A 14703-nucleotide genomic window follows, 5' to 3' on the forward strand; every position below is an offset into this window, starting at 1 on the left:
ACTACCTGAAATGCCATCTGACACACCAGAAGGAGCAGTGCAAGAATACAGGAAAAAGGAGGGAAGAGATAGCATTAAGGGGAGAAATAATAGTGTAGGATTGGATACAAGGTAGAAGAAACAACAATTGTCTGGTCTGGTGGTGATAAATAACATTACATTCCCCTACCCGCAGCCACCCTCCATAAAGCTAGGAGGGGAATATAAGAGGAATAAGAAGACGCAAGGAGGGAACAAAGCGAAAAGAGGAGTCTGTCAAACAAGCAACAGTTATGCTGTATACAGCAAAAATCTGCAAACCACCTCATCTTTACATTTCGCTAAACCATCTGCCATGCAATGACCAGAATGTAAAGAAGCAAATGTCACTTGGAAAACAAAAAAAACAGTCAACAAAAGCCACATCATGTGTTCTGTCTCTCTGACACACACTCATTCGTGCAGAGAAAAGGATGGCATACTAACCGGTCCAGGGTGGTTAGGGACTCAGTTTCAGAACTTTGGGGGAGCAAAGAAAAAGGAAAAAAAAATAAAAATGTGTAAAGCTCACAGAAAAACTCCCTAGAACACATTCTAAGCAAAAGGCAAATTAAATGGGGAAATCAGGAAGCCGGGAGAGCGCTATATACAGTAAATCTAAGCACGGTTCTTTCTATCTGGGCAGCAGACACTTGCCTAATAGCAAAACAAATAAAGGAGATCCAGGCCACCTAGCACAGAGAAGCCAAGCATATTGCTTAAAGCACCACTGAAGATTCAATTTAAAGTACAGACACCAAACTTCTGATAGGAAAGCTGCCTCTTGCCTGCCATTAGTTGTTCCTACTCAAGAGGCCCTTTACAAGGTAACCATGCTGCATTCTGTAACATGTGAGTAAAAATAAAAACAGTAATTTTTTGATTCTGAGTTTTTAGAATATAATCCCACTGCTTTGGAAAACCAGAAAGCATGTCTGTGCAGAGAGGGACATCTTGTGGAGATGTCACAGCAAAGGAGGGAAGAAAAGAGAAATTAAGCACAGGAAAAAATCCCATGACCTATTAGACAAAATATTAAAGGATAGCCAAACAGATCCTTCAGCTGGACATAACTGCCACTTCAAGCCCTGAACCTTTACCTGAGAATTTCAGGAAGACAAAATTAACCACCGTTTACTCACAGTCAAGCAGCGTATCCCTTAAAATGCTCATTTTTCAGAAGTGTTAGTTCCTCTCTGATCTGTTTCCCTCCTGTCCTTGCTAGCTTGCCAGGCTTTCTGCAACCCTTATGGCACAGTATGAGCTCAGGGAAAGAACACGGGGTGGATATAAAAAAATAAGTTCTTTCTTCTGCTAAATATATGCCCAGTTCACCCTTGTGGTTTGACTCTCAACAGGGATATTGGGGGGGTGGGGACCTAACACTTTCTCCACCACAGTAACAGGCGGTTGTCTCTCACAACCTGAGACATACGGGCTACAAGGTAAGTTGGTGGGAACCACTTGCCTAAAGCAAGGTCACGCTCAAAGTCCTCCTCAAAACTGAACTTAACTTCAGAGAGGCCTAACCTTTGTGAGCTCTAGAGAATGAAAAAGGGCCAGCCTGAAATGAGGAAAATGTACCAAGAACGCAGAAATCTCTTTTAGCTCTTCAAGACTGCTGTAACAAATGGACTTAGCAACATGAAGCATGCACAGAGATCTATCCCTCTACTCCACCAGATAAATCAAGAGTGAGCACAAAGACCTCCTTAGAAGATAATAATTGACTTTTCAGTTGTTGTTTTGTATGGCCGTGAGAACAACTCACTAACTCCCTCAAGTTCTCCCAGTTAAGAAAGGCACCCAAGTGTACCTAGGTCCCCTCTAGAGCGACTACCCATTTTCAAGGAGAAATAAAAGAAAGACTGCAGAAATACCTCTCCAGGACAGTCCCACTGGCAGCAACAGGAGTAGCCGACTCCGTGTCTCCAGTGCCATTCCCTTGATTCAGGTTTGGGGGGCAAACGTTGCTCACTGAAGCAGATGGGAAATCTTCAGGGGGCTCATCAGGCCATCCAAACTGCTCTTTGGTTTTGCCATAAATTTTTATGGAATCCATCATTGTGACTCCAGCAGGATCCACAGAAGCCCCAACTGCAGTGATAAGAGAAATTTCTTAAAAACTAACAAAACAGTTTCTTTTGAATACAAACAAGCATAGCCTCATAAGGTCAGGATAGCGATTACACTGCGTCATTAATATACAGGCACTCTGACAGTTTAATCTCCTTTTCAAGGCCACTTTCCTTCTGTATTACCTCAACACAAAATTATTGAGCTGAATTGAGCTATTTCACATTCATCCACTGCAGCAAGAAACGGAGCCATAAATAAAGTTATTAAAAGTTCGGGATCCGCCCCTCAAACTTTCTGTAGTCAGGTCAAACGAACAGCTTATGGAAACCCTCCCTACTATGAGGTGAAGCACCCAAGCAAAACCAACAGGTAGTCCAAGCAAACAGTTAACAACGACTTACTGAAGATGGTTAGTTTTTTGTCAGCCTGCAAGGCTTCCTCGCGGGTGAAAGGGAAGTCAAACCAACGAGCCCTGGTCATGTTCAGCTGCATGGTGCGGCCAAAGATCTCCAGGTATGAGGGCGCTCTCTCTATCGCTTGTGTGCCAATCTGGATCCGCATGCCTGTCATCACCATCGTGCTGTTATTGTTCGTCACTTCAATGGTGAAACCCCCCGGCTGTAGAAGACAAATCACAGCTCAGAAAAGGCGAAGGCAAAAATTCACTCCTAAGCTAAGAATCTGAAGTCTGTACATAGGTGCCTCCAGTGTTTATCTAACAGTATCATGGGATTTGTACAGGGTCATTTGAACAATGCAGATTTCTAAGAAAAGGCATGTTATCAACTCGGACAATAACATCACCTAGAAGCCCAACAGAATCCTCAAATTGCCCCATTTACCTTTGTGTTGGCCACATACATGCCAGTGGAATTGAGCCGGTGCTTTATCTGCTGAGCATTGTAAACCTGCAGCAGGTCATTGCCTCCAAACTCTACGTCTGTGAGTTGCTGGTTGTGTTCAAAGAAGTCAATAGGGAAGTTTACTTGGCTGGATGTGCGAGTTGCTAAAAGGAAAGAGAGACTTTTTTGACAAAATACATTCTAAACAGGCAAAGCCATGGTAAAAAAGCTGCAGAATGAGCCTGCCTCCTTTGGAAATGCCCATGCGAGCCAGATAGCTATGTATTTTTATATACATCTACGGAAACATTTTACCCAGACTTAGCCAGTACTTAGCCCTGAGGTTAACTGGTAATTGTCAGAAGTGAACGTCTTAAGTATCTATATGATGCTGATCAATCTTTGCATCTACATTTGCCACTGCTACCTTGCACAAGATACGTATGAGAAGTCCCTTACTAATAGCAGCTGCCTTGCGCTTGCGAACAGGCTTCATGATGCTGATGACGCTGCTAGGCTGGAGAGAGGGCTGGAGCCAGTAGGAGGTATTCTCCACATTGGCCATGTAGATCCTCAGGCTGCCGTCTTCACACAGGAGGATCATAGTGGTCCTCTGCTGCTCATTGCAGGCTGTGTGACGGATGGCCACCATGTCCTGAATCTGCAAAGGCAAGCAATGCAGGTCAAGGAACGGACCTGGCAACTGCTGGTTGAAGAAACAAACTCTTTGCCTTAGAAAAGCTGGAAAGACTAGAGATCTTCTTGGTGGAACAAGAAGAAACCTTCGAAGGGCCAAAAATACAGGGAACTATGACTAACCTTTGCTTTGGCTGGCAAGGTTTTAATCTCCTGGATGAGAAAGGTGTCTGGCTTCACCATCACCACCAGTGGGACACCTGTGGTTTGCTGAACACAGCACACCAAGCCAGGATGGTTCATCACCTCAGACCACTGACACAGAGCCGGCGAAGTCTTACTCCCACCATTTGAACTGCAAGAAATGAAGGGCAGAACAACATTAATTTAAGAAGCAACAATAGGTGAAAACACACAAAATCCATCACCATTCAAATCAGTTAAAGCTTCATCCTCAGCAGGAATTCAAAGCACTGCATTAAGGAACAGCCAGGAATATCAGTGCTCAGTTTATAGGTGAGAAACACAAGACAGTCACTTGAGTGGCAGAAAGCACGAGCAACCCAATTCACAGCCCTGATCTCTACCCTGAAAACTCAAGGAAAGACACTTACTTAGTAACATTTTATGCCCGAAACTAAGGAAGCAATTTTAAAATGGCTTTCAGCTATCTTTTTACCTGAACAGATGCACAGTTCCATGTCTCAACACACCCAGTGGCACTAAGCAAAGGCCAATGCAGGAGAATCTATGTGACACTGCTTACTGGAAAAAAATAAAGCTGCAAAAAGACTAAGCCAAACCCAACTGGGGCTAGGGAGCTCTTGGAACTTGACCCATCTACAGAGCCTACTCATCACTGTGGCTTTGGTCAGGCTAGTGAAGAGTCTGTGGCCTAAATGCCCAGCTCTGGTTGTCAGCACAGATGACAGAACAGCTTTTTTCTTGCCACATTCATAGCATAAGAGATTGGTTTCCCTCAAGGGAGCCTGAAAATAAGCCTTAATATGCACAATACACAAGGTCCACTGCAGTACTGGTGCCGAAAAGAAACAAAGGCTTCCTGCTCTGCAGCCTCCGCAAGGGTAGGTAATCCCATCGGTTCCAGCTGCTGCACCAGCAGCAGCTCCACACTGTGCAGCAAGGCCGCTCTGAAGCCACCTTTCTGCTGTGAAATCCTAGTGGGAGGAAAAAACGCCTATGTGCCCCACTACAAAAACAGCTAGCTTTGGCTTCAAATCATTCTGCAATTAGGGCAGAAGCAACATGAAAATAGCAAGAAATCATCAGTCAAAAAGAGGATCTTCACCACAAGCTTTGGCCATTCAGAGTTAGGATGTTAAGAATAATTAGTAATATTTATTAATAATAAACAGAGACTAAAACTTCAGGGGAGCCTTCCACACAAGCCTCACCTCTTTATGTTAATTGGGAATAGCCGCTGCACTTCCAGATTGGCCCGGCTGATGGTGGCTGCAAAGGATTTGCCTTGACAGTAACTGAAGAACAACATCTGTAGCACATGGGAGTAATACACTGACACACCACCTCCTGCTACCTGGCCATTACTGTCCTGTAGGATCAGAGAGAAACAACGACATTTAAGATAAACACACATCCTCCAAACCACTCTGTTCAGGCTTTTAAATTTCTCATGATGGAATTATTCCAAAAGCCTCTCCCCCGCCCCCTCCCCACCAGTGAGAGAACGCAGCCCTAAATGACTATTTTCTAAGCTCAACTCCTTGGTGAACTCATCCGTCAGATACTTCAAAGGCTTTTGAAGGGGATACTGAGATTGCATACCCATAGGCTATAGGTAGTGCCCTCAGCTACCGCATCTGTGTGCTTCAGTGTTGTATGGCAATCTCACATGGAGCACTCCCCATGTTCCCAGCTCATAAAAGAGCTTTCCTGAGGGCCGCCTTCTCATCTATTCCCCTGTTTTGGAGCAGGCTGGGCTAAAAACACTGAGTGAAAGGCAGACAGATTTTAAAAGCCACTCCCAAGACTACAGAGCTGCTATTGACCAGACGCAAAGGCTCACTCCACCTCTGCAGCCCCAGCAATGGTCAGTAACTTTATCCGTTCTGGTTACTGCACCTTTGGAGTGCCTCGCTCTGAGAACAGCACTGCTCTGAAGCCATCTCCCTGCTGAGAAATCCTGCTGGGCATGACTGCAGAGCCAGCCATGGAAAACATGCTCCATTTTCTAGATGAAAGGATCAAGGGGTTTAATTTTCAACCCCACCCCCTTTCACTGCAAAGATATTTCTCTCTTTAGAGGAATGGCAAGCTCATTGATCTAGATCAGGGGGCTTAAAAGAAAAAAAAAAAAAAGGGAAAAAAAGGAAACTTCTACCTTCAAATGTAAGACACAAACAAAAGAGAGAAAATCACTGCAGCCCATACTACAAGACAGGGAAGTCACCGGTACCTTTAGGTCCTCATGATTGACTTCAAGCACATTGGTGACGTAGAACGGTCCATGCTGGGCACTGCTCGCCTCCTCCATGAGCTGCGTATAGATGTACCCAGCGGAGGACATGATCACTATTATGTTCTTCCCCTCCTCGTTGAAAAGGAAAGTGACATCCCTGATTTTGGAACTCGGTAGAAGGAAATAGAAAGTTGGACTCAAGGCATCTACAGAGAGATCGTAAATCTGTGGGAAGAATCAAGAAAATAGTTAACTACTACGATACCAAACAGTGCAAATGGACAAAAGTTGAGACAAGGGAAAGCCTATTAGATGTTATAGTTCATTTTTTTGTTCTTTCAGTTCTTCGGTTTTGCTTTTTCTTATGGCAACAGTAGCCAAACACCACAGGTTTTTATTTCCAATTTATTTCTAACTAAGAATATTATCATATTCTTCTGCATGCAACTCCGCAAAGATCCAGACTCTAATGTCTGAAAGAAGACGACCACTTATCATCAATAGCTTATGATCAAACATATACCTTCACAAAGTCTGCAGTCACAATAGCAAGCTCTGTTTGAGATCCTGGCAGCCACACAGCTTTAATGATGAAATTTCCAGTGGCTAGTTGGGGATGAAGTACCAAATGATCAGAGACTGACCCAGAGCTGCTGAATGTTAACACGTGGCAGTCCTAGAGTAATGAAAAAAATTGGTCAAGTGTCAGAACAAAATGTTTATAAACATTTCAAGCCAAGAATGGAGTTAAAAGCCAGCATTCCTCTTAGTGCCAATAATGATTCATAGAGTAACAATCTAAAATTCCTGCATTTAAGATGAATGACATGAAAGTTTGTAAAGAAAAAAAAAAACCAAAACCTAAACCAAAGCCACAGAGTCCAGCTGTTTCTTAGCTGAACAATAGATTTGTGGATTCTGCACTGTGAAAGCTGAATCTAAATTTGGGAGGATACAAAAAAGAGGAGTCATTGCTTCAAAACACTAGTTGTTACAGACTAATTCTAACATACTAAGTTTCACATGACTAAACCTTGACTCCTGTCTTAAAGTAAAATTGGCGTAAACACAGTAAGAAGTATTATTTTATTTGAGGCATTGTCTCATTTATTGTATTATTCATATAAGTACTCCTTCTTTTTCTTCATGTATCCAGTAGGAAAGTGATTCATGAGCTAAAATTAGTGACAGACCTTTGGAGCTAGCTCTGCGCTAGCTCCTCAGAGGAAAGAAATACAGCTGGTTTTGAGCCGATGTTTCCAACTGCCTAGAAAAGGGTTTGTCAGGCACTTACTTTTAGTCCACACACGGCTAGGTAGTCCTCCTTGCAGGGATTTCCAGTTAGGCTCAGTACAGTAAACGGAACAGGTGCAGATGCAAGGCGAGTAAGGGTTAATTTTCTTTTGCTGGAGTCTGCTTGTTTAAGCAATGCTGAGAGCTGAAGGACTGTAATCTGAAGAACAAAATGAACTTAGTTACCCAACTTTACAACTGAGCAGAAAAAGGCATTTCACTTTCAGCTCTATGACTGTCCCCCCCCCCCTAGTTTTCACTGCTTCTGCTGCAAGAACTCTTTTCTCTGAAGAATGAGAGGTTTTTCTAAGCTATGCAACACTTTACAGAAGATCGAGACCTCAGGACAGGCAAAACAAATCATATTCTGCTTGTTGTTCAGTGCTCTAAGGCTGTTCCATTTTCCTTTACAATGCAACGTTCTCTGCAGAGCTAGGGAACTCACCTTGCCCTTTTCGTGACTCACAGCCAGGTGCTGCCGACGTCCATGCGGGGACGACAGCACACACATCGCCACCCGCCTCAGCACATGAGCGCTGATCAGCTGCCGGATCGTCTGGCCCTGGTCACCACTGTAGTTCATGCGGACGTTCTCAAAGGCACCTTCTTGAGAGCCAAGAGTTGGGACCTGAATCATTAGTAAAAGCATACAAAAGTATATCACTGAAATTTTTCTGTTTAAAAGTGATCCCATCTATCCATAACCTAATCATTCCTTTAGCATCATACCATCAACTGATCTGTCATTTCTACGGACTTGTCCAAAGTATGCAGCTCATTGAGAGCTTGCTGTGCACGACTGCTGCTTCCCATGGCTGAAGCTTGCTGGAAGTTTATCTGAATGGCATCCATCAGGAAATTCAGCATCTCCAGCACCAAAGGTGCAAAGGAGAAGTTGGCCTACAAGAAATAGATAAGGCAAGTGAGGCAGAAGATGCTCCTGCTGGGAGTCTTCACAAGAGCTGCATGTCAACTGGTTTTTAAAGCCTGACACCACTTTTATGATCTCTCTTATCATGAAGAGCAGCGTAAAAATCAAGCAACTTGGCTGATAACCAACACAGTCTGCCTAAGACCCTCATCATAAACCATCTTCTTTTAACAGCTAGCTGGTAATTATACCTGGGACTGCAATTCCTCTCGACAGCCCTCAACATTTCTACACAGGCTGCTCTTCTTCGGTTTTTCTTCGTCAGGGCCCTTCCCCTCACTGATGGTGACCTTGGCTTTCTCTGCAGGAGAGGTGCTTGCATGTCGAATGACACTCTCAGGCACTCTGGGCTCGCTCTGGAAAGCGGATTCTTTCATGGTAGAGCTCATACCACTGCTGGGAGTTCTCTTCACCAAAGCCTGAGAATAACACAGCAATGCTGAAAGCCCAAACCAGACTCAATTTTACCACTGACGAAATGAATACAAATTGTAATAGCAGCAAGATTAACGTAGTTTTAAAGAAATAAGAGTGCAATTCTCTTAAACTGCAATTTTAAAGAAATAACACAACTGTATCCTGCATGCCACTCTCCACCCAAGTATTAGAAAAACTTTCATATTTAAGATAAAGTTACTTTGTTTGCTTCCAGTAGAAAACATGGGAAAAGGTGGTATCTGACTGCTGTGTAGCTTAAGCTAACTTGCAAATTCTGTAAGGGTAGGTGGAATCCCAATAGTCACTAGGACAGAGATTTCCCAAGGCGCTTATTTGGTGCAAAAAAATAAATCGCCAGGCAAGCTGTAAATTAAGAGCCAAGGCTCCAAGAGTCTTAGGACTCTTCTGCACTCGTATCGTGACGTAACTTACTGCAGAACAGAAACCTGTGCAAAAGACTTTAAAAACTCAAGAAATCACAGCTTGTATGTTGACATGAAGACACTTTACCAGGCAACTGCCATCTTCCTTGGCTCCACAGTCACAGAAGAACGATCCATATTTGGCATAAGAAATCTCATGATCCTTGTGACAAACTTTAGCACAAACTGTGCAAACACCAACCCCATCAACCATCTTGCAAGTGTGACAGTGATACCTGCACAAAATAAGCCATGAGTTATAAAATACAGTGCCTCAGGAAGGCTCCACAAACTGCAGTCCACAGACTGTTTCCTTCTCAATGGCCAGAAATATCATTCCGAAATTCTGAACACAAGTTTGAGATTCTTACCAATGCTGATTCATGAATTCTTTCTGTGTGATGGTGAAGGTACAGAGTTTATTACAAAGAGAATCTTCATCCTGTCAAGAAGAAAGTTGTTTTAGAAAGGTGTTATAATTGCAGCTACAGTAAAGGCACATGGTACAGAATACATTCCTCAGACACTAAACGCGCATTTTAAGAATAGCAAGTTTTAGCACCACCTAGCTAAAAGATGGCAGCTGGTATCAAACCACATGGAAAGAGGCGATTGTGACATTTCATAGCAACTCGAAAAAGTTAATCAAGAAAAAGAAAACAGTAACAAAAATAATACATTGGGACGACAAATTTTAAAGAATGCATTAATAACAAATTTTTTTTTTCCACCCACAGCACTTAAAAGCCTAATCTAAGTTGCTTGTTGATATAAAAGCTAGTAATTGACAAACTAACCAGTAGGAACAAACCCATCTTACTCCATTTCTTCCTTTTTGTCTTCTAAAAAAAAACCAACAAAAAACTCTCTTCACTTTTGTTGACTTCACAAAGTCAACAGATTCACGCACAAACGACAGATATTCTTTTCCAGATCTGACAACCAGGGTTCTTCACTTAGTCTCACATTAGGAATAAACAACAACAACAAAATCTTAATTTATAACCTGAGTATTTGGAAGCTGCAAAATAAATCTCCATCTGATTTGCAGCATTAACTGTGACTATTGCCTACCGAATCTTCAGCTTGAGAGTCCTCCTCCTCCACTGCCAACTCTTCCACCCAGTCCGAATCCACCTCAATCGCCCGTTCCTCTCCATCAACAGAAAGATGACTTGGTCCTTGGCCACTGGTCTGGCTCAGTGCATTAGTGACATCAGCCAGGTAAGAGACAATATGGCATGTACACTCCAGGATAGTCACATGCTGTAGAGATGAATGAAAACGAGAGGCAACTTAGATCCCATAATAGCTGCCCTAAGGCAAGAAAATACAACAGTCCCCCTGACCAAATTGCTTCAAAACTCCTACTTCGCAACCAAAACAGGAGTGTTGGTACAGCTCATGCTTGAGATTTACTGCTGCAAGTTAAGCAATAGTCACATGTCTTACCTTCCCTTGCATGACGTTTGCATTCATTTTTTCTACCACATTCTTTTGAGACAGGTATTTCTTGCTGTAACACAAAACAGTGGAGATCATTACAACTGACAGTCTTTGGGAAGTATAAACTCAGTTCTCACCAATAGCTTCAAGCGTTCAGTTTGCTTTAGATTAGTAACAGGAAATTTATAAATGCAGTAATAAAACCATCAAAAGTGGAAAAGACAAAGAAACCGCATGGTTGTTCTTAACGAGGGGACACAGATCAGCCACTCTCAGACACTTTATATTCCAAACAAACAATAAACTATAAAATAAGCATGTGACAGTAAACATGAATTTCTGTCCCCAAATTACCAGGAGGTGGGGGGAAAAAAAATAAATCAGTCTAAGTGATGTAAATGAACAGACAACAGAATACAGTTCGCTCTTACCATCTGCCTAGCCAATCAACAGCAGCACCATGAAGCTGGAGGTGTCCCGCACCTTGTCCTGCACTAGCCAAAGTTGCCATCACGACCATCAGTTCAGGAAAGCCTGTGCCATCACCATTGGCCAACATTTCTGTTGCCATTGGTATTAGAGTACTCAGCAGAACAGTGCACACGCCTTCTCCAACTTGGCTAATCGAAAAGAAGAAAGTTTCAGACACAGTACATCACCCATTGAAATACAGCTAAGCCCCACACTGCAAGAGCACTGACACAGCAATGCTTTCAGGGCAAACAGCCACGCCGGGCAAACAGAAAGCTGACAACAAGAAGCCATCATCAACTCACAAGTAATTTGCACATCTAGAGAACAAAATAAATGAACAGCACACAAAAGAAATGACAAAGGCTGTACTTTACCTGTTTTCCCGAACAATGTAAGTTGTCAAGAGTTGCAGCAGTTGCCTGTTCTCTTGAACAACATCCAGTTGATCTGAATCTTTGGGTGGGGACATGGTCATCCTGGTTAACCAGGCCTGGAGACGTACAGGCTCCACACAAGCCAGCTGAGCCAAAGAGCCACAAAGACGCAACAGGCTCGGGTTGGGACTCTTCTCAGCTGGTGGAGAAAATTACTAGTGAGTGACAGATGCTACAATGAACACGTTTGAAGATGGCTTTCTATTAAAAATGTGAAGCTGTCACTCCACTTCCTTTTATAGCTTTTCTTTCAAGCATCTTCATATCGCAGTCTGATACAAGAACAATATAAGGTGGACAAAGGCAGGACAGAAGAGATTCAACAATCACTTACTTAACTGGAAGAGCTTGGTGAAGAATTTCAGCACCCTGTTACAGAACTTCGCTGAGAGGTTTTCATTGGCTGTCGCCATCATGATCTGGACCAGTTCTCCACTATATGGAGGGGGAAAATTAAGTCAGCTTTGTAAAAGTCATTTGCACTTAGTTATATCTGCCCTCACATTTAAGATAAGTAATAGTTTGTATAGCATTGCTCAGCACAGCAGCCAAGCCACAGAAATTGCTTTCAGACAAACAGCAAACTCTTAGCTCAGACTAAAACCCATAAATCTCATGAGCTCCTGAGTAGCATATCAGTATTCTCCACATATCAAGTCACAAAAGGGCCTGTATTGGTTTCCAAACCAAACTTCAAGATTTTCTTGCCTATTTTTCCCTTCCATGTTAACAAACTACAACAGCCAGCCACCAGACTGCTTCAATTTTGAACTGCTGAACAAGTAGAGGGCAAAACCAGACAATGGTCGGCTAATAGAGAAAAACTTTCCTCCACTTCACCCTCATATCTCTTCAGAACGTTGCTGTTGTGCTGTGCTGTTTCCATCACAATTTGTCTTCATAATTCCAAGTCAGGCCAACACCCTGCCTCCACCCTTAAAATTATCAACCTATTGCCCCGAGGAAGCACTGAGAGAACTTGGGATTTTGCAACTGACTTATAGAGCAGCATCTCTCAAAAACCTCCTTATAATGGCCTTTGACAAAACAATCGTCTTGCAAGATTCCCTTCTGATGATCACTATGAGAACTCGCTGAATATTTTATTTGGAGTGACAAAGACCTAGGTCCTCTCCCACACAGAAAATGTTTTCACACTCTACTGCGCTGCTTGAAGAGTATCCTGCCCTTACAGGGTTCTGTCTCTTCCTGTGCAATGGCATTAACATCACTTAGGTGTTGACACTGACAAGCTAAGAGAAAAAGGAAGAGAAATAAAGTCCTTGGCCTACAACTTTCAGGATGACTTCACCTTTCTGAAAAGAATTCCTCCATGGCTTTTCGGGCCTGGCTGCTCTCCAGCTGTTTCTCCAGATGCTGCAAACATTCCTCCAAGATGGACTCATCCAGGCCACTGAGGATCAAAAGATGCATATTAAATAAGAATATGTAAGAGCAATTTCAACTATTTCAACAACTCTGAGAGCCAAGAAGTGATCGATTCTGCTAAAACAATTCTAATAAACTTGCCACTAGCTGAAAGCAGCTCTCCTTCCAAGAGACAGGAGAAAAATAATTGATGAATAAACATACATAAACACCAACAAATCCACCAAATGTTCAGAAAAAAAAGTGGCACATGATGCTGTAGGCACATTACACAGTAAGTAACCTAGAATAATCTACACCTTTTAGATTCCTCACATTACGAATTCCTCTAAATGGCTGCTCTTTTTACACTTTAAGTCTCTTTTAGTGTTACTCCTCCCCATTCTCTCCTGTGCTCATCCCCACTCCACAACGCATCCTGCAAGTAAAATCCAATTACATCTACATTCTCTACCAGAAGGCGCAGTACATCTCCCTCTGAATACCTTCCATCCAGAGAGGATCAGTGTTAAAAAGATGCAACATCATCACGCCTAATGGTTTTATGTTTCAGATGGGTAGAATCAACATCTGCGCATCAAGCTTATTCCCGCTATACACACAGAGAGTAAGGGGTGGGAAGCACAAATCTGGTTAGTTTGCTATCATAAAGCAGGGATTAGCCATCCTTATAAACAGCAAGAACAGAGACAAAGGAATATAAAGCAAGTTAGGTCGGCATCTTCAGCTTTGATTTTGTGCTTGTATTTACATAATTTTCTATTCGCTTAAATAAAAAACTATCCAAATATATACATAGTCCATCCAGAGTTATAAGAGATGATTAAAATCCACACTGCCTGAACGGCAGTGCTGAAAATTCTGGTAACATGAATGAAATATTTTGTATTTTTAGTCTACAAGTATAGAAGTCTTCAACAGATAAAAATAAGCTGATTTTTCGCCTTTCTGTTGTGCTGTTCAAGAACCGACACTGATGTTTAAACATACTGTAGTAATTCTTTGTGTACAGCTTTCTTTGGAAGAGAACTAAAAGCCACACTGCCTGTTACCTGTTTGGATCAGAGTGATGGGCCAGTATGTTATAGCATCCTGTGATCAATTTCTCATAAACACGTGCCAGGAATTCATCTGATTCTGCAGGACCCAAGATCCTTTCTAGGGAGTTGCTGCTTATCTCTGCCACACTCTCTGTGCTGGTCTCCAAAAGGAGGGGCAATAGGGAATGAATCACCTGTGGTGGGTTCAAATCATCTGACCAGCTTGAAAAGAAAAGAAAACAAGTTAATTCTCTGTATGATGTATCAGAGAACACCCTTATTGGATAAATCAGAAGTCACACAAGTAAGGCACAAGTCTGGATGAAGTCTGTGATAAAAAGCCTTTTTAGAAAGCCAGGACAAATACACTGACCCAGCCATTTTTCCTCTCAGAAAAATTGTTCTAATTTGGAAAATGCTACACATGTTACTTTTGCATATATACAGCTACAGCATTTTCCTAGACAGTCATGCTATCCCATAGTACCACTTTTGGACTTGTTTGCAGTGTAAACAACTATTTTTTTGTTTCAGAATATCTTAAGAGTTAAGTCCCTGGGAAAAAAATAATTCTTTCATTTCACTTTTTCCTTATGCTTTGAAAACATCACACAAGTGAATGACAACAAAACAGAAATTAATTAACTAGATCCATATTGCCTCAGTTTATATCTCAGTTTCTTCAAGTCCCTATTTAACAAAAAGGACTAAAGGTTTTTCTCAGGGAGTCTGCCTTTTAGAGATACCAGATAAGACTGAAAGGCTATTTTTCATACATTTAGAATTGTACGCTGAAAGTAACTCCGTTAAAGGCTTAGTGA

General features: G+C 42.3%; 1 protein-coding gene across 7 annotated transcripts in view; it reads right to left on the reverse strand.

The window, feature by feature from the left end:
- UBR4 (ubiquitin protein ligase E3 component n-recognin 4) overlaps positions 1-14703 on the reverse strand; it is an 89185-nt gene that overhangs the window by 55410 nt on the left and 19072 nt on the right. For 5 of the 7 annotated variants that reach the window (XM_075172585.1, XM_075172584.1, XM_075172583.1 and 2 more), the window contains exons 29-49: positions 13895-14104; positions 12766-12867; positions 11788-11888; positions 11394-11592; positions 10977-11165; positions 10552-10615; positions 10174-10365; positions 9471-9541; positions 9188-9335; positions 8431-8658; positions 8038-8208; positions 7754-7936; positions 7310-7468; positions 6539-6691; positions 6013-6240; positions 4991-5148; positions 3759-3930; positions 3399-3600; positions 2940-3103; positions 2499-2715; positions 1899-2115 (exon numbers count right to left, since the gene is read on the reverse strand). In XM_075172585.1, the coding sequence (XP_075028686.1) occupies positions 1899-2115; positions 2499-2715; positions 2940-3103; positions 3399-3600; positions 3759-3930; positions 4991-5148; positions 6013-6240; positions 6539-6691; positions 7310-7468; positions 7754-7936; positions 8038-8208; positions 8431-8658; positions 9188-9335; positions 9471-9541; positions 10174-10365; positions 10552-10615; positions 10977-11165; positions 11394-11592; positions 11788-11888; positions 12766-12867; positions 13895-14104 (3528 nt within the window). Of the gene's footprint in view, positions 1-465; positions 499-1898; positions 2116-2498; positions 2716-2939; positions 3104-3398; positions 3601-3758; positions 3931-4990; positions 5149-6012; positions 6241-6538; positions 6692-7309; positions 7469-7753; positions 7937-8037; positions 8209-8430; positions 8659-9187; positions 9336-9470; positions 9542-10173; positions 10366-10551; positions 10616-10976; positions 11166-11393; positions 11593-11787; positions 11889-12765; positions 12868-13894; positions 14105-14703 lie in introns of all 7 variants that reach the window. The other 2 variants (XM_075172586.1, XM_075172587.1) reach the window with 1 other exon arrangement.

This window comes from Calonectris borealis, chromosome 23, assembly GCF_964195595.1.
Source record: "Calonectris borealis chromosome 23, bCalBor7.hap1.2, whole genome shotgun sequence".
Lineage (NCBI taxonomy): Eukaryota > Metazoa > Chordata > Aves > Procellariiformes > Procellariidae > Calonectris > Calonectris borealis.